The following is a 27,692-nucleotide window of genomic DNA, read 5'->3' on the forward strand; positions in this document are numbered from 1 at the left end:
TATGTTTCTGAAATCTTTATTTAAGAATATTAAACAGTGGTCCAAAGCAAAGCAAGCGAACTTTTAAATACATGACTCTAATGCTTATACATGTCATATCATAAAAACAACGTTATCGGTAGCGTTTCCCCAATAATACATTTCTCTTTTTCCTTTTACAACTCCATCCCTATATATCCATGGCAGCTTTCTTTTAAAAAGGGGAGGAGGAGGGATTCAAAATAGAATTTCTGGCCAGACTATGACAGGCTGATCACCTGCATTGCTGTATTTACGATGGCAGATGGGGAAGAAACTATACTGTCCCTTGGAGCCATTGATTTTCTTTCTGGTTTTTTTTTTTTTTTTTTGGCAAAGAGTGGCAGAAGGAGCCTGTGAAGTGGGAAAGAGGGAAATGACTGTTTCCCTTAAGCCATTGTTGTAATATTTGTGTGGTTCCCCTTGAGTTTCTTGCTCTGCTGTGCCAGAAAGAGATAATCCAGCGCAGCGTGTCTCCAACTTGTTCCGTGGGGGCAGGGGCACATTTAGAAATCTCAGATGCTGCTGTAAGCACCACAACATGCCCATTTCATAGAAGAAAAACTGGTGCTCCTCAGGGCCATCATCAAAAGAAAACAAAAAAAAATACCTACAGTATATCCCCCAGCAAATAGAACACAGACAGAAAAACAGGCAAACTTCTCAACATACAACCAGAAAAAGCTCCTATACCCCAGGGCTTGCTTGTTGTTGTTGTTTTAAAAAAAGGGAGGTGGAGGCATCCTTGGTGAGTGCCAAGAGGGTGTTTTAAGGAGCTATAGAACCTATGGGTGCCACATTAGAATCTCCCTCTGTTCTTGCACTTCTGTTCTTCTGATGTGGTTCTCTAATCCTCCCCTGTAACACAGACATTTACACTGGAGGCCAAGGGGAGAGACCTTCTGTCTGTAAGAGATGTGGGTGCTATTGGAGGGGTGGTGGTGCTGTTTTTTGTACAACCCCACACTCCAAGTCTGCATTGCACTGGGCAGTCATTTGAGAGGCTGCCGTCTACTGCCATTCAAATTGTTTCCAACGACACAACCAGAATGACATTTTCCTTTTCTTAAGAAGCATGAAAATCTAGGTAAATAAACACTGACAGTGTAACTCTATGCATGTCTACTCAGAGGTAAACACCCCCCCCCCCCGGAGTTCAACTGCACTTACTTCCAGGGAGGTGTAAGAGGATTGCTGCCTCACTATACCAAAGAATATATAACCTTTCAGAACCTACTCTTTCATCCTATTTTATATGGCTAATCTATATCAAATAAATATCGCGAGTAAATTTGTTCAATATACTGAACTTCAAATGTGTTAACTGAAAAATCAATCTGCTATGAAAATTGCTGTATGGCAGAGTGTTAAGACACAAGGAGAGGCCATGGCTCTCTCAGCAGGTCCAATATCTTGTATCTCCAGTTTCAAATCCTGGACAGCCACTGCAAGTCAGTGCAGGCAATACTTATCTAGACAAACCTATGACTCAGTAGAACACATTTCCTATGTTCCTAGAGTGGGGAAGTCTATAGCTGTGTATTTACAATGGAGCTGCTGCCTCTGAAATAAGAGACCTCGTACAGTTTAGGTTCACCAGTGAAGGCTGGGAGATACCCCCTTTCTGAAGCCCTTGAGAGTCATTGGCAATCAGTGTAGACTGAGCTCAATGGACTTATGGTCTGACTCGGTACAAGGCTACTATCTATGCTTCCTTAAAGATATTCATCTCAGTTACAGCATCCTATACATAAAAGTCATTTGATTTTTTTTTAAAAAAAAAACCACTTTGATTAATGATGCAAAAGTGGTGAATGCGCCCCACATCTTAGGCTGTGTACACACACTAACCCATTTGTAGCACAAAAATGTTGTTTTTTTCCCTTAATCTGGAATTGTTCTTGCTTGTCCTCAACATGCTGCTTTCAGTCTAGATTGAGTCTGGATCCTGCTGTCCACAAGGATGGTTACTTGACGCATTTGAAAACCCTCCCCTAGGTTGGGTTATCCATGCTTTTTTCCTCCCTTTCCTTCCTCCGCCCCAGATGAACGGAGAAGGGAGTGGTGACTGCTGTCTTGATTGGTGGGACCATCTATTTCAGGTGGACAAACAGAGGGGGGCAGATTCAATCTGCTATGACCTTTTCTTTATAATAAAATCAGTTTCTCAATAAGCCCTTTTCAGGGTTAAAAAATAGGAAACAGATCTAGATAGTGTACTTGGTTTTCATGGATTCTAGAATAAAATGTCTTATTTGTGAAGCCACCCCTGTTTGGATGAGTTTTTGATGCCCTTCCATTTTCAAGGGGGGTGATGATAATTCTTGCTGTATAAATATTTGTTGTGGTTGGTGTTGGATGAGAAATCAAACATTGCTTTGCTGCAAAAACCTTGTCCTGCGCTCCCTTTCTCTCTCATCTTCTTTTCTATATTGCTCTTCTAGTTTTTGCTTTTCAGAGTCCATACTGTACAAGGTACAATCTGCACATCTTCTGATCTTCTCAAATTGACTAAAATCTGCAACGTACTTCCCATTCGGAGAGAGAGAGACTACAGGCATAAACTCAAAACCCCAGAAGATCTCCTCTGGGATATATGATGTTCGGCTCTGGCAGACGGCACTTGTTGACTCTACAGTGGCATTCAGGAGGACAACCAGTTCAAACTCTTTTTCTTTAAGGTTTTGGGGTGAAAGATCTCTTAAAGGGCTGCTCTCATCCAATATGTGGTAAAAAGTCAGAGGTAAAATCAAGAATGGGCTTTCTGCTGCGGAGTCAACGTGGAATTTAACAGTTGCTTGGTTAAGCAGAATCCTCTCGCCTTCTTTAGTTTCGTAGGACTCGAGAAGTTTCCCTGTCAGCTGGCACTGGATCAAGAGGCTCTTTCTCATGTTTGCCACTCGGATTACAAGGCACAGTTGCCCATTGTGCTTGGAGATGACAGCACAGTGGCTGAATTTAATGGTCTCGGCCCTTTTTTTGGGTCTAGCAATTTTGGCCAGGAAAGTCCCCGTGATGAAGATCTCGATCAAGGTGGTGAGAACCAGCTGAGCAACTAAAAGGAAGATGGCATGAGGGCACTCTTCTGTGATGTAACGGAAGCCATAGCCAATGGTAGTCTGTGACTCCAAAGAAAAGAGAAATGCTCCGGTGAGTGACCTCACATGCATGACGCAGGGCGCCTGGTTGTGCTGGTGTTTGTTCCCTTCCAAATCTCCATGAAGAAAGGCAATGATATAGTAGATGACTCCAAAAAGAAACCAAGTCATTACAAAAGTGGCAGCAAACAAGGTCAGTTTATATCTCCACTTCATGTCGATGACTGTGGTCCACAGATCCTGAAGATAGAGCAGGTAAATGCCATCAACCTTGTCAATCCTCACGTTGCTGTGGCCGCTTTTGGACATCACACGAGGTTTGCTCCTCTTCGGCTTAGCAGTGATGTTGCCGTTCACTAGCGGCGCTTGTGACATATTGATCTGCGTGGCTTCCATTGTCAGCGTCCTAGACCTAAATAGATGAATAGTTTTTTTTAAAAGAACAGCAACAAAGCAATGATAAAACAGACTCTATATTTAAATCACCAGATTATGATTACATTCCATATTTATGGGCAAAAATCTGCTACACTTTGTAAGTTTCTGGCATCAGCATGCAATGTTGCACCAAGTTAATTTCATAAGCAGAAAGTAATATAATTTCCTCCCTGGCATTCATGTCAATATAAATGACCTGACTCAAGAGTCCAGAAAGTAATTTTTTCAATTCAGTCCTACATTGTATTAAAATATTTCTCATATTTATTATTATGGAAAGAAGACAGGCCTCTCTTTTTTTAAAAAAAAACCCAATAACAACATTAGTTTACTGAATGTGATCCACTCAGGAGACAAATATTCCATTAACACTAGACCAGTTTAACTATGACTTTCCAAATCAGTTCTGTAATTATGTCTCCCTTAGAAATGCTGGAGGGAAAGATTTTTAAAAAGAAAATCATTTCGATTTTCACAAGTCCTCAATGCCTAGCTGTGTTAGAGGGGAAATAAAGGCAAGCAATCTTGTGAATGCCTAGAAAAGAGCGTGAGAAAGAAATATTTGCACCTGAAAGCTCTTCAAGGCTGTTTACATCATAGGCCTCTCCAATTTCAAAGAGTCAGTGGAAAAAACAGGAGGCAATTCACAAATTCAGCTTTCTAGCAATGGGCCCTGCCCTTAGCAAACACAGAAGGGACTGGACCACAAGTTTCTCGAAGTTTGTTTACTGTGAATCCTAGCACAGTGCAGATGGAGATGAAGTGTGCCTCTGTCCAGGACTGAACAAAGCGCACAAAAAGCAGGAGGTGCCTGTCTTTGCCAGCTTGATGGGACAAAAAAAGACACGGCTTCCACGACAAGACAGTGGTTACGCAGCACAAGGCCAGAGCAAGTTAGCAGGAGTTTCCAATAACAAAACTTCCTGTGCTAACACCCCCCTCCAACAAAAAAAACAAAACCCATGCATCCTTTGTACTCTGGCAATTCATGCAGCTAGTATTGTTTTGTTCCATTGTTTGGCTTCAAGAGAGAACTTTAATAAGTGATTCATTTTTATGAACCACAGAAGAGAGAGAGAAATACTTCTCCCTTGTAACTCCTTAAAAGAACATTTCTGGAAATCAACGTACTTGTAGTAGACATGTGTGCCAACCCAGGATAACAATGTAATTATTCACTAATGCAACTTTCCTGTTTTGTCAGTAAAAGAATATTTATGTTTACACCCATAACTGAGTAACTTCTGGCAGGCTGAAGGTAAATTTGTGTTTATTTTCATTTCCTCAACCAGCTCACATACGACAACTCTTGAAAGTGCAAACGGAGACGGGGAAATACACCAAGGATCCCAGTAAAAGAACTTTTGTGTGACAGTAAAAACAGCACCACACACACACACACACACACACACACACACACACACACAAACACACACACACTGCAACATGTCCGGAGGAAAAGACAAAGTCCTGATGATGTGAGCAAGAACAATAAAGGGAGGAGGAAGGGCAGTCCACCAGAAAATGCTATTTAGTTTCAACAGACTAACAACTGAGACATGGGCAGGAGGAAATGTAGCTTAGATAATGGCATACAAATCCCAACCCGGAAAATCATTTGAGAAGAAATGCATGGTACTTGTTCACAACCTGTGGACAAGAAATTTGTTTGTTTGTTTAACCAATGGACAGTACCAGATTTTCTCTCAGCTCCCCAAGGTTTGCCCTTCATCCTGCATCTTATTACTTTCTCTCTGACGTACGAATGGAGCTTGGGTGTGAGTCATCCATACTTGCCACTGGGAGAAGATGGTAAATTCCTTTACACAAGTAGGAAATGAATGGAAAAGCCCCTGTGCTGTTGACCAGAGTGGGGGTGAAGAAGCTCCATCTGCAAAACAGAGCCCGTGAACCCATAAGGAATTGTTGAACGGAGCCGCCTATAGTCACGCAAGGGCAAGAATTAATTTGCCAAGGTAACTACTGTAAACCTCATTTCTTCTTTGAACATACCCTTTTGGGTGTTTGCAGTCCACCGTGCAAAAACATGACTCAGGAATTACAAGAAACCAAGCCGCCCCTGCCACAACAGGAGTGCGTAAATCCACTAATGAAGAGGGATGCAGCTTACCTCTCAAAACTGGATCCCTTCCTAGTGAACAGATCATGGAAATAAGAAACCTTCTGGCCTAGTCAATTTCACACCTCAAGTATTGGAGGTGGAGGTGGTGAGAGACAGCCAGAGGGCTAGACTAACCATGCATCCTTTACAAAAGGCAGTCTTCTGTTTGAGGGAGTTCTCCATTTGAAGGGTGGTCTGGTATGAATCCAGTCTAAACACAAATAATTCTAGGAAGGGAGAGTAGGGACCTTGAAGGCTCCCAGCAACAGCAAGCACCTAGCTAGTGGACTGAACACACAAACCACCTGGTTATTGATCCATTATGGCCAAATGCATTGCATTGCTATTTAAATTATCACAATTATTTGTTAATTTTCATCTCTACATATAAATCAGCAAATGCATTCTATATTTAAATTGGTAGCCTCTCTTGTCATCCTATTGGTGATACATTTCCTCCTTTCTGACAATGCACAAGTGGCCACAATAAGGAGCATTTAGCCCATTAGAAGGGCAACTTGGACCCCAAGTAGCTTGCTGAGATCAGCTTGCAGGAGAAGAGTTGCAGCTTTGAAAAGACAGGGTGAAAACTCCCTTTTAGAGCATGTCTTCTGGTGAGGAGGCATCATGTCTGCATGGGTCTACTCCAAAGTACAAATCAAAACAAGTCATTCAAGCAACAAGCCACTTGGAGCTCCTAGCAAAACACATCTCCTGAAGTGCCAAGGAACATGGTGGCAGTGGGATCAACTTTCTAATTGCTTCCTAGCAGCAAATGACTCAGGAGCTCAGATTGGTGCAGAAATGGGCAGACAGAATTTTCATTGGTTCTGTCAGATGGAGTCCTATTCCTCCAATCCTAAAAGAACTACACTGAGTGACCATTTTGCTCCCAAATCCTATTTGACAGGCTGGTACTTAACTTTGGAGCCCTAAATAGCTTCGAACCCAAATATCTAAAAGAGGATCTTGCATACCAGCCAGCCCATGCCATAAGATCTTCAGTGGAGGTCCTTCTCTAAGTACCCTCCTTAGCTCAGATGCATTATGTAGGCACTAAGAAGAGGGTCATTCAATCATTCCATTATCTGCAATAGTGCCCCAGCTCTAGAATTCCCTCCACAGAAAATTCCTTCCTGGTGCCAACATGACAGCGACTTAAAACACTTTGATTTGCTTAGACATTATAAAGCATTATATTGCTTTAGTCTGGCTTTAGCTGTTAAAAGTTTTTGTTGCCTCCCAGTCTGTAATTGTTTGATGGACTTAAGCTTTACTGCAGAGCTTTCCAAATAGTTCAGGTTGCTGACACACTTTTTAGACATGCATCATTTTGCAACACTGTAATTCAATTTTACTGGCAAACCAGAGATTAAACTAACCCCTTTCCAGCCCCAGGAGCAGCATGGGGAGTGTTCGCGCAACCAGAGGTGGAGCTAGCTGCTCTGGCTGTACATCTGGGGGCGGGGCTAGCTGCTCGTGGGGCGAGCATCCCAGGGAGGTGGGGTGGCGATGTCACCCCCCTCAGGGATGACACCTGGGGCGGACCGCACCTACCACACACCCCACACCTCCTTTCTCTGCCAGTGTGTGCAACACACCTACACACTGCAGCTGACACACTAACGTGTTGTGACACACAGTTTGGAAAACTCTGCTTTATTGTATTTTCATTTTTTAAAGTAATGTTTATTTTTTTTAAAAAACCACCCTGGAATCCAATGGATGAATGGCAGTCTAGAAATCTTTTAAATAAACAAACAGACCTGGAACTAGAATGCAGATTGAAGACAAAATATCTCGCATAATATGTTCCAGGGAAACAAGATGGGGAAAGAGATATGGTGGGCACATCCAAGTCAGCTGTTTCCAACCTGGTGCCCTACATATGTTGTTGAACTACAGCTCCCATCAACATGGTCAATGGTCAGGGGTGGTGTGAGCTGAATTCCAGCAACATCTGGCGGGCACCAGGTTGGGGATTGCTGCCCCCAAATGGTTGGTGGAACACCATAATCCTGAGGCAGTGTCCGAGTGAGGCAGTTAAAAAGGTTATTAGGCAATCCTCAAGCAAACACACAACAACCACCCCAAAAAATGGACAATAGAAACACAGGAGCTGCCTTATACTGAATTATTATTATTTTTAATAAACATTTTTATTAGATTTTCCAATTTAAACATCTAATCCATTTTCAAATTATACAAATATCAATTAAACAATTAATCCAAATCTTCTGCCGAATTATACAAATTTAAATTTGACTTCCCATACTTCAGACTCAGAAAGCTTAGTTCTCTTATATTCAGTGCTTTCTAATCAATCAGGTCCAGATCTTATCCAATAGTCTATTAAAATCCTTCCATCTTCTTTCAAGCCCCTGAGTTTTTTCGAGCAAGCGAGTTTGACCAAACCATATATGTTTCTGTGTGAAATTATGCCTATGATTCCTCTATCAATTAACACTGTCTCTTCGCACACTGGTATCTTGCCAAGACTGCCTCAGATTGCTACTCCATATAGCCTTTCCAGGGGGAGAGCTGCCAGATCAAACCTATAAACACACATCTAATGCCTTATACCGAATTAGACCATTGGTTCATCACTGACTGGCAGCAATTTTCCAGGGTTTCAGACAGGAGGCATTCCCATCCCTACCTAGAGATGTCATGGATGGAGACTGGTACCTTCTGCATGCAGAGTAGATGCTACAGCCTTTATGGATTAGATATTGGCTTGTTAGCCCACATCCAGTCCATCATTGCACTCACATGTCAGGCTACAGGAACATGTAACCATCCAGTGCCCCCACCCTATCCAAATGATCATAATAATTTATTATTTATACCCTGCCCATCTGGCTGGGTTTCCCCAGCCACTCTGGGCAGCTCCCAACAGAATGTTAAAAATGCGATAAAACATCAAATATACTGTATTGCCGATATATTTTTCCTTTTCCTTCTCGGCTTGCACAGACTCTTCCTGCTTCCTTATTTCGCCCCTCCATCTCCATCTATTGACTCTTAAGAACACAAGACAAGGTAGCTTGATCAGGCCAATGGTCCAACACCCTGTTCTCACAGTGGCCAACCAGATGTCTGTGGGAAACCCACAAGCAGAGCATTAGCAGAGCAGTTTTCTGCCCAACTATGACTCCCATCAGTTGGAATGCAGAAGCATACTGCCTCTGATAGTGGAGGGAGAACATAACTTCATGGCTAGTAGCCACTGGAAGCCTGGCCCTCCATGAATTTGTCTAATCTTTTAAAGCCATCTGAGTTGGTGGCCATCACTGACTCCTGTGGGAGTGAGTTCCACAGTTTAAACCATGCACAGTGCGAATAAGCACTTCCTTTTATCTGTCCTGAATCTTCCAAAATTCAGCTTCATGGGATGTGCAGGAATACCTGTGCCGCAAGAGAGGGGGGAAAGCTTTTCTCTATTGCTTTCTCCATGCCATGCAGCGCATTCTTTTGTAAACTTATACCAGGTTATCTCTTACTTGTTACTTTTCTCTAACCTAAAAAGTCCCAATTGCTGCAACTGTTCCTCACAGGGGAGTCGCTCCATCGCCTTGGTTGTCCTTTTCAGACCCTTTCCCAACTCTATCCTTTTTGAGGTGAGGGAACCAGAATGCAGCATTCCAAATGCGGCTGCACCACAGATTTGGAAAACAGCATTATGATGTGAACAGTTACATTTTCTATTCCAATGATCCCTAGCATGGAATACGCCTTTTTCGCAACTCTGGTATGCATCAGAATTTCCTGAAGCCTAAAGTCTAAAAGTCTAAAAGAAAGTGCACACATGCACACATCACAAGAGAAGAAATCCCCCCTCCAGCCATTAAACATGTCTAAGTATAATATTTAAAGTCTTACATTGTCTTGGGGTGATAAGCCAGAAGAAGAAGAAGAAGAAGAAGAAGAAGAAGAAGAAGAAGAAGAAGAAGAAGAAGAAGAAGAAGAAGAAGAAGAAGAAGAAGAAGAAGAAGAAGAAGAAGAAGAAGAGAGCTCCAGGCATGGAGAGCAACCCACAAGTATGCCATTCAATTTGCCCTCGTGGCTTGACCTTTGATTTTCAATGTTATCAGGCCCTCTTGTCCAATTTAGTTGGGACCCAGGACAGGGCTTTTAGGGCCTTCACGTGTTTAATGAGCCCACATTCACCTCTGGCATAGCAGAGTGAGGATTAAGCTGTGAATTTCCAAAACAATGCAAGGCATTTTCCCAAGATTGTGCCTCAGGTGAAGTAGCTCCAGGCTCTCTCTTACATCCCAAGCATCAGCCTGCCCCTGTACAGAAGGACCCACAGCCTCACTCTTGGCCACTTGGCTCCTGTGATTTCAGCATTTTTCTCACTGTGTGTCAAGGCAGTGTCTTCTCTTATTATCGAGGTTATAAAGCTCTGCATTTCTGAATTCCTGACCTGTTAAAGAAGCATTAGAATAGCATCTCACCAGTCCTTGGTGCCTTCCTCTTTCCACTTGTGTTTCTTTATTAGGTAACATTCACGTATCCACTTTAGTCACTTCCTTTCTTATCCTGGAATGGATCCCATCCGATCCTGGCTTCCCCCCACCCCACCCCAACTTCCTGCACTCTGTTTCTTTCATCATCTCTCTTCTCATGTGATCCTGAATTCCTGTTGTTTATATCCTTAAAGCCCACAGAAATCCATGGAGGTTTATTTTTTTCCCTTGGCAGAAGTATCCCCCCTCCCCTTTTCCTCTGCCATGCTTGTCAGAATAGGGGCTGGTTGCCACAAGGGGCCATTGGATACTCAATTTTGTTGCAATGATGGTACCCACACTAGGAAAAGACCCTGAGGCAGGCAGTAAACTTATCCTCAAAGGCTAGTTGCATCCCCACCTCCTCCCTCCAAGCTTGACTGACTTCTGCCTGGAAGCATGAAAGATTGCATTCTTTCCAAACCTCTGCTTTGTTTGTTCCAATATTCTCTGTCGTAAGACTGGATATTCCAGTTAACTCGCAGAAATGTGCCGTCCACTTTCTTAGCCCTGTCAATGTCACTTGATGTACAGTGAGGCCAATGAGCTCTCCAGCCCAATTTTGAACTGAGATGGAAAAGATTTCCTTTTGCCACATCAGTCATCAAATGCTCCCCTGCTTTTTTGCTGTGACACAGAACAAAAATAAAAGAATGGATATCTCTTTTCCATGGCCATCTCATAAATAAATGAACTATTTGTGGGGAACATTTCCATGAAAATTGTGAGGTTGGGGCAGGACAGAGATCGCAATAAAATAGATGCCTACGTATATCCCTGGAAGATATGGGCAGGGCAGTGGTGAAGCTGGATTTTTTTGTACTCTGGACCTAATGGTCTGATGATGGTGTTGGTTAGAGCTATAAACAGCCGTGCAAAGCCCACAATTATCATTTCTCTTCCCACACCAACAATCCATATTTTACAACTGATACGTTCGGAGGAAGGGAAAGAGCTTGCCAACACTGCTTAAAAACAACAACAACAACAACAACAACAACAACAACAACAACAACAACAACAACAACAACAACAACTCTGAGCACGTGCAGTTTTGCATTTGAAATGCACTTGCTACAGGAGTTGTAGTTTGGCAAGGTGCTGAGAATCCCAATGCTTGCCCTGCCTGTTGTGCACAGAAACATGATCATAGAATTACAGTTGGAAGGGACCCCAAGGGTCATCAAGTCCAACCCCCTACAATGCAGGAATCTTAACTAAAGCATCCATGACAGATGGCTATCCAACCTCTGCTTAAAAACTTCCAAGGAAGGAGAGTACACAACCTCTCAAGGGAGTCTGTTCCACTGTCAAACAGCACTTGGGGTGATATATACTAGTTTACGGCTGGTGTGTCCATATTTCCTGAGCTGATTGTGTTTCTTTGAGCAAGATTTTGCAGTCTGTGGCTCAGTTACTTGTGCCACCCATGTCTTACCAACACAAGTGTTTGTGGCAGGTACTAGCTAACCTTAATCAACACATAAACTTCAATGTTTTAAAATACCTTCGGCATTTAAAATAGCTGTGCTTCCTCACAGGCATATAAATATATTCCAATTACATATTTGCAAAAAAAACAAAACAGTATAACCTCTTGGATATCAAAGAATGTTCATATAGTTCTGTTTAGCGCCTTCTGTTGGATAGAAGGTTGGTGTATCAAACAATATCTTTCAATGTCTTCATGGAGACTTTATGTACAAATAGGTTTAGGGCATATGGCTTGGCATCATAAACTATTTATTTTAGGAGACGTCCCTATTGATTTCTGTTAGATGTATGAATGGGCGAAGCTTTTAGAATTACTGCCACAATCCATACAACAGTGAAAGGCTTGCAAATTGCTATTGTTATTTAGTGTACCAAAGAGAAGGCTGTATTACATTTGATGTTGGTTGACCAGGATTGTTTTTTCATGGAAATCAAAACCGTTTTAAAATGTAGTGACTCTTACATCTGCTATTTTGTTTAGCAGCAGGAGTTCTAACAAAGCTATTGGAATAGAGACAGCACCTTACACAAAGAATCCCCCATTCCCTGCTGCGAGCGGATGATTTTTTCTTTTACGTTTTATTTTATGAATGACGTTTCCGGAGTTGCAACATACTCAGGCCTTTGGCTTCTCTATTGCCAACTTCCTTGAATTCAGACACCTTCACAGTGGATCTTCATTACACAGCTAGATATCCAAAACAGATCAGTGATTTTCCACTTCTCCCTCTCTCTCACCCTTGCCCCGGTTCATGCTGTGTGAATATTACCTGCCTTTTTAAGACAGAGCGTTTCAACAGGGCTAAACTTTCCATTCCTGCAGCTCCACGTGCCAGATCTGAACTGCAGGTCACCAAGAGATTTTATCATCTGCATGCCCATGCAAAAACAACACTGAGCATTTCAGCTCTGTATCAATTTACATCTTCAAAGTGCTAAGCAAACATTAATTAATCCTAACCACAGTCCTGCAGAGAAGGCAAGTATCTATATCCCCATTTTACTTACATAGGAGGAAAGGAGCCTAGTCATATGCAGATCCCTGTAATGACTGCCTAGGGAGCCAAGAACAAAACTCAGGCATCACTCCCAGCCTTTAGCTTTCTTGCAGTGGTCTAGTTTCAAGTTTCCCCTTTCCCCTTGATTTTTGATGGGCCTCCTGCCTGGCATCACTTTCTCCATACTCTAATCTCTCTTTTCTTTTCAATGCCTGCACAGACTCCCACTTATTAATTAAGAGTGACACAGAGACAAGTGCCTTGTCCTGCTACCCCCCCCCCGGGTCTGGCGATCTGTTAAGCTCAGCATACCCATTCTCCTGTCAATTAAAACAGCTTGCCCAGAATGGTTGGTCTTTTCTACTGCTATCTCTCAGCGATCCACGGCATCAGCCTTCTCCGTGTGCATGAAGGCCCATTTGTTTATCGTTCTTTAAAAGCATATAGGGTAGCTATCAGTGCTACAAAGAATAAGGCCCCCATCTGCACTATATATTTAAGGCAGCATCTACTATATCTACTACTATAAGCAACTGTGGGAAATTGTAGAATCCCGGGAACTGTAGTTTGGTAAGGGTTCTCAGAGTTCCCTGGGGAGAGGAATTTACCATTAAACCACTCTGGGAGTTGTAGCTCTGTGAGGAGAACAGTGGTCTCCTAACACTCCTCAACAAACTATAATTCCCAGGATTCTTTGGGGAAAACATCTCATTAACAATATTCCAGCTGTTAATATGAAACCAACGCAGTACATGGGCTATGTATGGAAAGTTATTACAAGTTGTGTGCCAAGATGAATAATGCCAGGCTTAACCCTGCATAAAGGGGACATGGGTGGCGCTGTGGGTTAAACCACTGAGCCTAGGGCTTGCCGATCAGAAGGCCGGCAGTTCGAATCCCTGCGACGTAGTGAGCTCCCGTTGCTCGGTCCCTGCTCCTGCCAACCCAGCAGTTCAAGAGCACGTCAAAGTGCAAGTAGATAAATAGGTACCGCTCCGGAGGGAAGGTAAACAGCGTTTCTGTGCGCTGCTCTGGTTTGCCAGAAGTGGCTTAGTCATGCTGGCCACATGACCCGGAAGCTGTACGCCGGCTCCCTCGGCCAGTAAAGCGAGATGAGCACCGCAACCCCAGAGTCGTCCATGACTGGACCTAATGGTCAGGGGTCCCTTTACCTTTACCTAACCCTGCATAACTTGGACCTAAAGATTTATGCTGCACATCACCCCAAACTGTATTGTTATAAATATTACTATTAATCACTGCTTGATAATACTACAGTATAGGCATGTATAAGTAGCGCATACTTGTTTGGCTTAATATCTAAACAGTGTGCCAATCACACACACACACACACACACACACACACACACACACACACAGAGAGAGAGAGAGACATTCCTGTCTTTTTATAGCAGTTAGTTATTAATGAATACATTTCATGCTCCAGGACATTTTTGCATCAGCAGCTTCCAATGGCAGGTATGGGCTAGAATGGATCCAGGAGTTCACTGGATTCCTGGTTTGCCATCCAAAAATGGAACAAACATTGCATCATTGGGGGAGTTGTTATTTTAATGTGGATTCCCAGACTATTCAATCAATTTCAACTGAATTCAGTGGGACTTCCCAAAATTGTTTCATTGTTTTATTTCATATGCTGGCCAGCCTAGTGGATTCTTGAATCCAAACATGTATTTCAATAATTTTAGCACATTTTTGTTTTGTAGCTTTGTCGTAGATAGTATGGCATGGTATTTTCTGCAGTCTGCTAACAAAATTTGCAGTGATTAATCTTCCAGAGAGACTCTTCATTAATGAACTATAATTCATTATTTTGCCAGATCTGTTAGGCTTAGGGATGAGAAAGACATTCAGTATTGTTTTGTATTTAAATGTGAACTCACCCCATTTGCACTTTCTGCAACAATACAGTATGTGAGCCAAAACACAGCTTTACTTCCAAATACAGCCTTCTCATTTTATAGTGCAGTTCATCAACCAAAAAATTACAAACTAGAGAGGAATGTGCATAAACATTCATATTAGCGAAAATATAATTATAATGCTTTATAGGAGGGGAAATTGCTTCCAAAAATGTATTAGACAAAAATGTATAAAACACATACTAAGATGCTGATGAATTTTTATGAGAACAAAAAATAAAATAAAAAAATGAATTCACACAGTGACCTGGAAATGTGGTGAATGGAAGGTAAGACTAGAAAACTAAGAAACTGATCATTGGCAGATGGGGACCATCCTTAGAATGGCCACCCTGAGTTGTAGCAGATACAATTTTGGTGGGCTGCTACTTTTCATGTGTATGTGTCAAATTTCATTAAGTCTTTGTTTCGCTTTGTATCAGCACTGCTTCAGCGTTTTAAAAGGATGCAGATACAGTATATAACAGGATCTCAGAAATTATCACATGCAAATATAGGAGGAAAAACTTTTACCTCTTTAGCACACAATTTTACATCCTGCAGTTAGCGTTCATTGAATTGATTTTTGACTTCAAAACATATGAGCCATATAAAGCAATGCTTTTTGATAATGAGTTCCGATAACAAGTTTATGATTACTTCTGAATTGCACCATGGCATTAACACCCATAAAGGAAAAGTCATTGGAAAATGAGGGCCTTTTTGTACACATTAAATTAAGAGTACTGCAAATACAGTAGTGAAATGGATCTGTGGAAAACTACCTAAGCAGATTCACTGGAATGCTTTGTTTCATTAAATCTGGGGCACTTTCCCACCCCCTTCCTTAAGCCCACAGGTTTTTAATCATAGAATTGGAGAGTTGGAAGGGACCCCAAAGGTCTTCTAGTCCAACCCCCAGCAATGCAGGCATTACATTCGCATTAGACACTTCTTACACCAGTTTCAGTGGTCTGTTCATTCATTCCTGAGACTCGTCTTCACATCAAGATTTCATACACATCAGAAAGGCATCTATTTTCTTCTGCACTGCCTGTCAACTGCAATCTCAGTTGCCACTTCAGGCTAGACTATATGTAGTATCCGTGGGGATACACCAATATCACTGGATCCACAGTGCCCCAAAGTTTCAGTAACTGTTACAACAGCCTTTAAGATCAGAAAATATCAGTATCCCCATTTTACAGATGGAGAGGATAGCTACGCCAGAAGTTTGGCTGGTCTACCCAGGGAGTTTGCTATTAAGGTGACAATTGAACTGGGGGGTTAATGAGGACAATCCTCTTACAGCACAATCCAGTGCATGTTTACTCAGAAGTAAATGCCACTGTGTACAACAGAGCTTACTTCTAGGTACATAAGAATGCAGCCATATAATGCTCTAATGCTATAATGTTTTAGTGCACATCTGCCCTTGTGTCTAATCCTGCACATATATGCCAGCACTAGTTGGTAGGATCAAGCTGTTTCAGTTGCAATCCATCCAATTCCACACCCTCCCACTTCTATTCCTCACTAATTCCCCCAAATCACATTCTACTGTGGCTAATATCCAACTCAGGATGGTTGTTCCTATCCCTCTGCTTAACCTTCTGTGTTTATAGCTTTGTTGATAATCTCAAAGCTACCACTTTCTCTACTTTACACAGTCAGCCAATCCCCAGTAGTCTTAGTCATAGGACTCTCCCCTTGGTCCCCAAACTCAAGACTAGCTGCCCTTACATAACAAACCCATGAAGTAGATTATTTTATGCTGGAGGAATTAAGGCACAATGAGTTGTCCAGGCCCACCAGGAATTTCACCCTTCAGACCACAGTGTTTTGAATTTTTATGTGCCATGTGAAGGGCACAACAAGATCTGTATTTCAGCCAGAAGTCATCAGTGGCTAAGCTCCCCCTGGCAAGATACACAAAACGAAATGGATGAAATGGATCCCAGTCCAGAGATGGTTAACCATGACTAAGTCCCACGGACATCAGTTGGGTTTCAGTTGGTTACAACAGATAATTTGTCCACTGATTTCAGTGAGACTTGAGCATTATTAACTTTATCTAGATCTAGAGCCATTGCCTCTGAGCTCAGCAGCTCCTCACGGTGGGGTGAGTGGCAAGGCATCCATAATATATGGAGTGGTATATTAGCCTTGGCACACTTTCGGAAATTAATCTGAAGAAATTATGGAGGTATGGAAGCAGCAATTTCTGTCCCATTCTGTGTTCCTCACAATCAGCACTTGTTTCATCTCTCCACAATTGGGCTTCTGCTAAAACCTTCATTTTTTGTATTTCGAACTGCTATGGACAAAACTAACATAATTAATTATGCAATTAATTTCAATGCATTTCAGTGGAAGGGAAACATCAAAAACAGTTATAGCAAATCCTGCTACATGATTGCTTACATGATTTCTATTCCTGACCTTGGGTGAACATGTGAATTGGGGCCATTTCTGCCCCCTTGCCCATTTATTGAATTCTCTGACATCCCTACTCTTCACACACTTATCTTGAAACACACCCAAGGCATAAATACTCTGCATTTTTAAAAAACCAGCAGGGTTGTACCTTGGCATGGCTTTTAATTGAAAGAGAGACATTCAATCCCTTTGTATTTTTAAGAGAAGCCTTCCCAGTTCACGAGGCTAAACACACCCCTGTGCTAAACACACATCTTATGACACATGGTAAAAAATATGAAAATGTTTGCATTCATTTAACACATACGCTAAATACAAAGAAACCCAAGGAATGAATTACTGTTTATGTACACAAAGGAAAGGGAATGATTAACAATCAGCTGAAATAAACTTTGGGGTAGATTGTTAAAGCTTCAGCATGCGGCCTACACAAAATCTATGGCTGGTGCCCCTCACTCATGACCATGGCTCATTGCCAGCTCTCAATTTGGCAGAGCCTTTGGTCCTTTGGGCAAGGTCCCTTTCGATGCAGGCCTACCTCCTCCTTGCTGCCATTGTCACCTGCTGTTGCTCTCCTTGCCAATGTTGCCTTCTTGTTTGCCAAGGAGAAAACCAGCGAGCTAGTGAGCAATGGCAGTGGCTGCTTCCTCCTCCTTACTGCACTTGTTCATCCTCTCTGCAACAACAAAGGAGAAAGTGGCAACAGTGAGGAGCAGGAGCAGGAGCTAATGGGGTCTTTGCAATGTGACATCTCTGCAAACTGCTGGATACCAGCAGGTGCCTAAATACATCAGTCTCTGACACCAGCCTTGCCCCAGTCAAGAGAACTGCAGGTGCTCAAATGCACACACAACACATGCAAACACTGACTGGCCAATTCATTTCAAAGGAAGAACCTGAACAATATGTGCGTATTTTTATGCATGCACATATTTATTGATGCTGCTTCTGAAAGCAGTGAATCAGAGTCCATACCAAATCTTGTAACACACACACACGTGTTGAATTGTATTTTTTTAGAGAGATTTTTTTTTGGGGGGGGAAACCAAACATATTTAAATGTGACTTTTTGTGGGGGTTTTTAAAAGAAAAACAAAAGAAAAACAGCACAGTACAGTTTAATGCAGAAACAGGAAGGAATGGACTTATGATTGAACACTTACAAGAGTGTCACTGACCAGAAACAGACTGATTCATCTATTCCCATTTCCAATCAAAAAAAAATTCTGTTTACACATTCAACTGGAGTCTATAGCTTTCCTCCCTCCTTCTAAGAACTAATACAGCTTTGGGGATCCATTAATATAACTGAGCTTCACAAATGCCCATGTTGCTTTCCTAGGACAAAACTCTTTAAAAAAATCGGCCTGTCTTCTAGCAAATATTTCATGATCCGTTTCTAGATTATTTTTACATATATAGCTTTTCTCACCAATCTATGTATGTGGTCAATTTATAGTTTAAAATACTTTTTCACACGCACACCCATATATGTTTTCCACTGAAGTCTGTGCTTTTTCCGAGACCCACCCAAATTCCAGTACTTGGCTGGCGAATGTGCCAAGTTTTCTTGCTCTCTATGCAATGAACGGAAAAAAAATGCCCCCCTTTTTTCCATTTCTGCACATTCTTGGATAAAGGAAGGAAAATGCTCCAGTGGAATTTGGTTCTACCTGGTTCAAATGTGAAACATGAAAGCGTCTCAGAGCAAGTAGCCTGCAAGTGAAACTCTGTTCTACAAGAATCACTGAAATTGAGTATGATTTCCAGAAATAAGCAGAGGAAAGTGACCATGTTTCAAAAGAATTATAAAACAAGAAGAATGCAAGATGCCATGATTCTTTGTTCCAGTTCAATACTATGTCAATGAGTCCCTTGAATTCATTGATGTTTTATGAGGGAGGTGAAAACATCAAAGCTCAACAGGGAAAACTATTGAGTTTTCCATAATGAAATGATAGCTTTCAGCTGCAGCTTCACATCCTTTCTTTAATGAAAAGCAAGTTAATAGATTTCAGCATTTCATGAAAGGCAGAGTGCTTGGCTGTCTTTTCCTTATGCTTATGCTTGAAGCATAGGAGACAAGGGATGAATTTGTGGAAGCTGAGTTGAAGGAGCCCACATACTGGCACTGTTTTCAGGTGATAACTCCCCCTTTACCTCCAGAATGGCTTTGACTTTCCAGACCAGCATGGCTGAAGAACGACCAGCCCACCGACAATGATGCTTTTCCTTCTCTGCATGGACATTGCCTGCTGCTGGATGCTAGCTTTCGTTGTGAGCTTACCTAAATCTCTTTCTCAAGATGCAGCCAGCATGTCAGGGAAATAAAACAAAGAAAGATCCCCAAAGGCTTTCAACACTGCTCTAACCCATAGGTAAAGGGTAAAGGGACCCCTGACCATTAGGTCTAGTTGTGACCGACTCTGGGGTTGTGGCACTCATCTCGCTTTACTGGCCGAGGGAGCCGGCGTACAGCTTCTAGGTCATGTGGTCAGCATGACTAAGCCACTTCTGGTGAACCAGAGCAGCACACGGAAATGCCGTTTACCTTCCCACTGGAGTGGTACCTATTTATCTACTTGCACTTTGAGGTGCTTTCGAACTGCTAGGTTGGCAGGAGCAGGGACCGAGCAACGGGAGCTCACCCCGTCGCGGGGATTCGAACTGCCAACCTTCTGATCAGCAAGCCCTAGGCTCAGTGGTTTAACCCACAGCACCACCCGCATCCATACTTTCCCCTATTTTCAAAGTCCAGGGGCCTTCTGTAGCTAAAATGACATCCACTTGAGGGAGTTATCAGCCCACAAGAGGGAACCCCAAAGTTTGCTGGAGTACAACTTTATTTGGAGGATTGAACATGGTCAATAGCCACCATAGCTGCCAAGTTTTCCCTTTTCTCGCGAGGAAGCCTATTCAGCATAAGGGAAAATCCCTTTAAAAAAGGGATAACTTGGCAGCTATGATAGCCACACAATGCTCACCAGTTCTTGGTTGGAGGGAGAGATGGAATGCAAATAAGGCTGCAGTCCTATCTGGCTGTAGGTCCCATTAAATTCAATAGGTAGGTCTTACTTCCACTCAAAGCAGGAAACATGCTTCAGAGCAAATAGAAAAAGCTGGCTGGAGGTGCCAGGGGATAAATGGAGCATATTTATAGATGACCTTGAAGTTCTCGCTTAGATTAGGACAGGTTTAGCATTTTTTCCAGGACATAGAGAACACAGAATCAAGTGCAGGAATACCAGAAAAGGCAGTCAGGTTGTAGGGAGCCAATAGATTGGGGACAAATCATGGCTTAGGGTAGAGAGGGACACACGCACGGCCGCAAGCCCATCAAAGAAACAAGGCAAAGCAGGCTGAGGAAAACAGAGAGTGAGAGGCAAAAGAACTTAAACTCAGCAAAACATGCGCCCAGCTAACCAGCAGCCTCTTCCTGTTTCTTTTGCAGGGGTTGGTGAATGGGGGAGAGGGAAATAGCAGCAAATGCTGTCAGAGCCATCAAATAAAATTAGTTCCACCAGGTCTCATTCTACATCCTAAGAAGAGTTGAGTCATCTTTTTGCTTTATTTTGTGTTACACTACTGCTACTCTGCCTAAGGTGATGCTTCCTAAGGAGCTGCAAATTGTTGCTATAGGAGGCAGGAATACCTCTTCAACCTCCCAGTCTATGTGCAAATGGAGTCAGTGTGTTTATCCCCCCTTCTGAGCAGCATAACAGAGTGTGCCCCCTCCCCTGCATCTCTGGTGTTGGGTAGGACTGCTGACCAATTTGGGGCCAGGGACAGCAGGATCCTGCACATCTCGGAAATGTAAGGCTTTCCCGTAGGGAAGTTTTGCTAGTCTTCTGTGATAATATGTGCCATCTTCTTTGCTTTTCTTGCTCCACTTTTGTCCTCCAGAGCCCCAAACAATGCAGTAATGCCAACTAGGTGTTCCTGCTGTTGTTTTAGTTCAAACTGTGCCCATCTAGTTCAGCTTAGCTCCTATTAATGTAATGGGAAGGAGGGGTGGGATCTCTATAACAGCACACACACACACACACACACACCCATGGTTGTGTGTCAGTGAAGGGCTTGGTTCCAATTATTGCAGAGTTAAATGCATGCTTAACTGTCCTGAAGCATGTGAGCAACATCTAAAAATTAGAGAAAACAATGGAGTCCAGCACAGCCAAAATCCCTTCCATGGAATACACATCAAAGAACCTTCAGAATGCTTTTAGAAACATAATTTGGGGATTAGGTGGTAGCTGACTATCCTTTGTTATGGAAAGTTTTGCAATGCTACATTTCAAAAGAAGACAGATGAAAACCTCTGCATTATCAATTGCACATAACTTCTGCAAAATGAGGTGGTGTGGTGCTTGTTTATTTACATTTCATGCTATCTTATCTTTATTACTGTTCTTTTACAGTCCTGTCTCTGCTCAAAGGTTCAACGATCTTGAGAACGTCAAACGCTGAGTCCTGAAACGATTGTGCTAAATAATGTAGGACTGTTCACTGTCGCTGAGCAGATTTCTATAATCAGATCCAGGCAATGGTAATGTGACAATCTGAACACATAACTGTGTGTTTCATTGACTTTTCCAGGACTAAAGGAAGGTGGGAACCTACTATGGTGTTTTCCAAGTCACCTGTTGCAACAGAACAACAAATATTAGCCTTTGCCAAATACTTCAGTTATGTACTAAGGCTGATGATGGATATCAGCTGGGTTGAGACTGGTGGGAACAGAACATAAACACTGATATGGCAGTGCAGTTGTGGAAATTCAGCATACAAGGAGTGGCCATTAAGATTCTACAAATGATTGCTAAACCTAGATTCAAATACATATGATGAATTTGATAACTACAGTACCACAGTGTTGTTGTTGTTCTCACACACTGTATGTGGTTCTTGATTGGACAGCATAGGAGCATCCTGAGCTAGTTTATTTGTTGGTTTCCCACTTTGTTCATCAAAGGCTGCAACCTGATACCCACTTACCTGGGAGCAAGCCCATTAAACTCAGTGGAGCTTATCTCTGAGCAGCCACGTATGTTTGTACTGCAAATTTGGTAAATGTGCAGTGATGCATTGAGACCTAACTGACCACTAACCAGTGCTATCCAGGGAATTTTATTTTGACGTGTGTTTCAATCATCTGCATGACACAGGAAAAACAAAATGCAACTAATATGTATGAAGATAGGGCTGGCCGGCATTTTATCTTTCCTGTATTAGAAGCAATAGCTGCTGAAATAATCTGTGAGATTATATAGTGCCGTCTTGGGAATCTAGTTATCCTGTCTAGCCACCAAACCACATCCAGGCAATGGACTGGTAGTACCACAAGCAGAGAACAGGTGCCCTGATTTATGGTGCCAGCAGCACAATATCACTACAATATTGTGATATTTCAGCAAATATTTTGAGCAAATGAAGCTAAACAAAGCCTTCCCTCAAAGAAAAAAGTCCAACAACAAGCCCACAGCCACTCTCCAAGTCATTAGCTAGTTTGACCTGGTGGAAAATTCCTCCCCTGGCCTAAAATACGGCTGTAAGCCTTGAGCAAAAAGCCATTCATCAACATTTTTCAAGGGAAGACTTACCTAAGGCATTGCTCCATGCTACTGATCTGCCTCTAGCTATAGAGGACCTTGATGCCCTGAAACTCAAGGAACAGTCTAGATGAAGCTAAGAAGTTTTCTTGTTGTGATAGAAAGCATAAGTAACTCTGATGGACACCAAGGCGATTTAAATTTGGCTGGATTCTGCCCATGCATCATACTCGTAGGCATGCCCTATTAGACAAACACATGGGGCAGCAGAAGGTCACATCCACACCATATTTTAAAGTACATTTAAGGCACATAGCTCCCCCCAAAGAGTTCTGGGAAGTGTAGCTATGTCATAAAGCTACAATTCCCAGCACCCTTGAACCCCAAGGATTCTTTGGGGAAGCCATGTGCTGTAAATGTATGGTGTGGACAGTCAGAAATCCCAAGTAAGCAGAAAAATATCATAGAAAGAAACCCCAAATGGGAAGACTAAAGGATGTGGCTGGGTGATGGAGTTTTGGCAGTGTGAAGGCAGACAGCAGGTGCAAGCCCTCACTTAGGCTAACAGGGTGAAAGGAAGCAAGCAGCCTGCTTGTCCTTATTGGGTGGAGTGAAACAGGGGCCAGGAGTTGCATGCTATAACCATGCACCCCTGTCCTAATTCTGCCTCCTCCAGGATCCTTTAAGGCAGGCACCCCCAAACTGCAGCCCTCCAGATGTTTTGGCCTACAAGTCCCATGATCCCTAGCTATCAGGACCAGTGGTCAGGGATGATGGGAATTGTAGTCCAAAACATCTGGAGGGCCGAAGTTTGGGGATGCCTGCTTTAAGGTATGAGGGGGTCTGTCACCTTCAATCACTCATTTTGTGTGGATAATGGGATAGTAGTGCTTCCACCCATTCAAACAAACCTTCCAAAGGACTCTTGGAACTGCAAAAGGTGCAGAGGCCTTCAGAGCTTACAGCATCCTGAAGTGGGAAGAAGTTATGGTTGAAGATGTACAAATCATCTCTCCCTCCCCACGCTTTACCACTCTAGTTTGGGACTAGGTAAGGAGCTTAGCTCTTCAAATCTGAGTTGTTCAACAGCAAAGTTTCAATACGGTCAGGGCAGAGCTTAATTCTTTCCCAACCCTGAACCAGGGTGGTGTAGCTATGATCTAACAGGAGAAGGAAATAGATGGAAGATGAGTGACACACATCTCCAACTCCAGTTCTCCTCTCCCTGCAGTCCTTTAAACTCTTAGGGGTTGTCTGCCCCCTTCTTCACTTTCAAGGGTCCTTTGTGAGTGGTTAATGGAGACTGAAGTGGAAAGCACTTTCTCCAGCACAAATTAACCTTCCTCCCACAAGCTGTGAACAGAGGAAGCTGTCTTATGCCAAGTCAGACTCTCAGTCCATCTAGCTCAGTGTTGTCTACACTGAGTGGCAACAGTTTGAGGCAGGGGTCCTTCCCAGTCCTACTTTGATTTGCCAAAGGTTGCACCTGGGACCTTTTGACAACGAAGCATATTCTTTTCCACTGAACGACTTCTGTTTCAGTGTATCTGAAGAAGTGTGCATGCACACGAAAGCTCATACCAATGACAAACTTAGCTGGTCTCTAAGGTGCTACTGGAAGGATTTTTTTAAAATTTTGTTTGAACTACGGCAGACCAACACAGCTACCTACCTGTAACTAGCCCTTCACATGAAAGGGACAGTTCCATATAATAGCTTCTAGGATCCTGGAGCAGGGGGTCCCTAGGTTTAGGGGATGTGCACCCAACCCCAATGTTCCACCCGTTCTCACACAGAACTCGGGGAAACAGCAAATTGCCACACACACACCAACTTGCTGTACTGGAGGGTTTCAGGCAGGGGTGGCCATTGTGTTACCCTCCAGATTGTTGCTGGACTCCAATGCCCACCTTGACCACCGGCTCTGCTGATTGGAGTTAGTGTCCAACAACACCTACGTTCAGGGCACCAACATTGGCTACCCCTGGTTTGAGGAATGTTTGCCCCAGCCCCATTCTCAATGAGCAGGAATTTCTCCCTTATTTATTCTCCCTTCCCCGCCATTCCTCGGGGTCTCCCATGCTGTAGAAACAAAATAGTAAAGTGCTGCTTGCGTCTGTAGTAACTCATTCATGAGTGTTCCTTCTTTCCAGTAGGTTAGGAACAGAACAGCAGGGCAGCAGCCTTCAAGCACTTGACATTTAATGAGCTCTGTGAGACGGCAAACTTTGATTTTAACTCTTTAATACAGAAACTTGTATTTGGTATATTTCTGTGTTTAATTTCTGCATATAGAGACAAAAATTCTTTGGGGCAAGAGAGAAAGGGGAAATAATATACAAATGCCAATATTTTACTTAGGTGGATTTTTTTAAAGCCAAAAATTATTTGAAACACACAGTCTCATGGCAGTATGTAGAATAGTTAATTTCTGTTGTTTTTGGCTCAACACCTCAGCACCGTCTGGTACTTCAAGGTTTAAGCTCTCTCTTTCTTACCAGAGGCTGCCGGCTGTCTGTGTTAGCTAAAGATATCTGGGGCAATAAAGTGGAAGAAACAGCACTATCTATAAAATCAGGACAAACAAAAAAGAAGTTTGGAGTCCCCGAGTTTATGATTGCCACATTGACTTATTTCTTTGCTTGACTGAACAAGTTTAAAAGATCTGCTTTAACCTGTTTTAACCAGGATTGGATACAAAACCTGAACCTTGGACACATTTAGGTCTGTCCAAGCCAAATCTAAAAATGTGTACAGTCTTTGGATGTGTGTCTTGTGTACTTGTTAGAAGTAGCATAATTCTGAGTTGGCCAGAGACAATTTGTGGTACACCTACCATAATGGTTCTTGAACAATTTTGGGTTTTCCCCCTGGATTTTTTGTCACCAAAGGTTTACAAATTGCAATGCAAATTACTGTTATTTATTTGATTTCTTACTCTTCCCCCCCCCCCTTCACCCTGAGGTGCTGTGAGGGAAGCACATTTTGGACACCACCGCTAGTTAAAGGAACAGGGTTGCTTGGCATTATTTTTACAATTTTGTTAGATTGTGTTGTAAGCTGCCTCAGAGAACCTTTGACTGAAAAGTGGCATGCACAGAATGAAGTGGTCGATTTAGGTGGCAGAATTTTGGACCGTACCATTTCAGAATTCAATGGGGGTGTACATCTATTTGTCATGAATTTGATTGCTTTACATAAATGATTTCCTGCATGTATTAAATTCCCTACAATGTTAAAACTTCATAATGTGCTGGTTTAGGCAATTTTTAAAGTGCAGGGAGTAGTCCAAAATATTGCCTCTCACCTGCAACAATCTAAAGTAGTTTAGTCTAAAATTCTTAAACTTGGTATTCTGCCGTATTCTGTGTTATGTCTAGGATGGATCTTATTATATTTTCCCCCAGATACATCAGGATGTGCTAAATGTTTGGGATCAACACTTCATGCACACAAATTTTTCAATTGCATAGATATATCATATCTCAGACAAAACAATATATATGTAGTTAAAGAATTCAGGCCAACGATTACAGTTTCTCTCTCTAGGCCTTGTGTGGCCAAATAGATGCCTGGCCATAGCATTTTTATTTACAGTTTTTAAAAATAAACTTACAAATTAACATTGATTAGTGAGCTTTTCTCACTTTTGAAAGTATATCAGAAATCACAAAATGCTATTGAAAAAACCTAGCAAAATCAAAAGCTCTATATCTCACTATTTTTAATGGGAGAAATGTAATCATGTGCTTAATTCTGCCTTATAAATGAATGGGAATTGAAAGTAAGCTGTGCACTAAGATGTTTATCTAGTTGCGAACTAAGGCATTTATTTATTATGGTATTGTTTAATGTTCATTCCTCTGTTTAAGATTGATGGATTAAAACATGAATGGTAGAGATATTGAAAGTAAAGGCAGCAAAGGGACACAATTTATATCAATAAATCAAACAGAAAAAGGTTAACCCGTTTAAGTTAAAAATAGCATACATCTTCCCATTTCACATTAAACATCTAGATCTGTTGTTTTCTGGAATTAGCACAATGTGGAAAATATTAATTTTGCTATAAATCTGTTTTAAGGCGTACATTCTAAAAGTGGATATATGACCAAGTTGCCGCAAATTAGTGGTGGGCTTTGCAATTCTACCTCACTTTTCATACGCTTTGAAATAAGGCGGTCGTATTCTTCATGCAAGTGTTGTATATTTTATGCCTCCTTATAATTAGTACAAAAACTCTTGTGCAATACCTTCTTGTGCACATAGTTAATAGAGACATTAAAGAGTTCTGATCAAGTTAAGAAATACAGCAATTAAGTATGATTTTAAAAAAAATCAGAAGGAAAAGTGAACAGAAAAACAACACCAGGGTCTTTGAGCAGAATAAGCATTTGGAAACCTTTTTAAAAAACAAAAAAAAACCAATGCCCCAAGAAAAGGACTGGCAAAGTAAAGTTCAGGGACTTATCACCGTCACCATCCTGTAGCACCTCAGATTGTCAGGATAACCCATCAAGAACGACATACCTTTATTTTTCTTTCCCCAGACAGAATTTCATCAGCACTCAGCAAGCTTGGCTTCCAAGAGAGTTTGAGTAACTTTAAAAGGGATTTTAAAAAAAGAAATAATCAGGACAAGTCTTAACCATCAGCTTTGCATTTCTGTGCAATGTTGTTCAGCTATTGCTAAGGAACTATGCATTCCTCCTTATAATTTCCTCTTACCTGTAAAAGAGCAAAGTTCAGATTCCTTTCTTGAAGTTACTCTCATGTCAAGCTGGATGGCCCTTCCTTGAAGAAGTGTGTCCCTCAGGTAATGTATCTGTGTGTGCTTTTGAAAGCCCTCCTTCCCCTCCACACTCCCACCCAGCGTCCCCTCGTACTTGCTGTCAGTCAAAAGCAAGTTAGAAAGAGCCTTTTCTGAGTTGGAATTACCTGAGTGAGGAAGCCAGAGGGAGGGAAGGAATCTGAGAGGAGACTTTGTGATTTCAGCAGCATGTCTTAAGGAAACCTACAGCGAAGACCAGGAAACCGTATAATTCTAATGAATTCAACACCCTGTCAGGAGCTGAGCAAATACCTGATTGAAAAGAAACTGAT

At 42.1% G+C, this 27,692-nt stretch overlaps 1 protein-coding gene across 7 annotated transcripts; it reads right to left on the reverse strand.

Annotated features, from left to right (window-relative positions):
• KCNJ15 (potassium inwardly rectifying channel subfamily J member 15) lies at nucleotides 1–27,666 on the reverse strand. 7 transcript variants are annotated; one of them, XM_035115895.3, is made up of 4 exons: nucleotides 27,528–27,666; nucleotides 27,120–27,191; nucleotides 17,579–17,716; nucleotides 1–3,528 (listed from the first exon to the last, which is right to left on the reverse strand). In XM_035115895.3, the coding sequence occupies exons 3-4, from the start codon at nucleotides 17,593–17,595 to the stop codon at nucleotides 2,385–2,387; spliced, it is 1,161 nt and encodes a 386-aa protein (XP_034971786.1). In that variant the 5' UTR covers nucleotides 17,596–17,716; nucleotides 27,120–27,191; nucleotides 27,528–27,666; the 3' UTR covers nucleotides 1–2,384. The 7 variants fall into 7 exon arrangements, with proteins under 7 accessions (XP_034971786.1, XP_034971787.1, XP_034971788.1 ...); XM_035115896.3 differs by lacking the exon at nucleotides 27,528–27,666 and adding an exon at nucleotides 27,318–27,450; XM_035115897.3 differs by lacking the exon at nucleotides 17,579–17,716.
• Nucleotides 27,667–27,692: the final 26 nt, after the last annotated feature.

This window comes from Zootoca vivipara, chromosome 4 (assembly GCF_965207765.1).
Source record: "Zootoca vivipara chromosome 4, rZooViv2.hap1.1, whole genome shotgun sequence".
NCBI classification, from domain to species: Eukaryota; Metazoa; Chordata; class Lepidosauria; order Squamata; family Lacertidae; genus Zootoca; species Zootoca vivipara.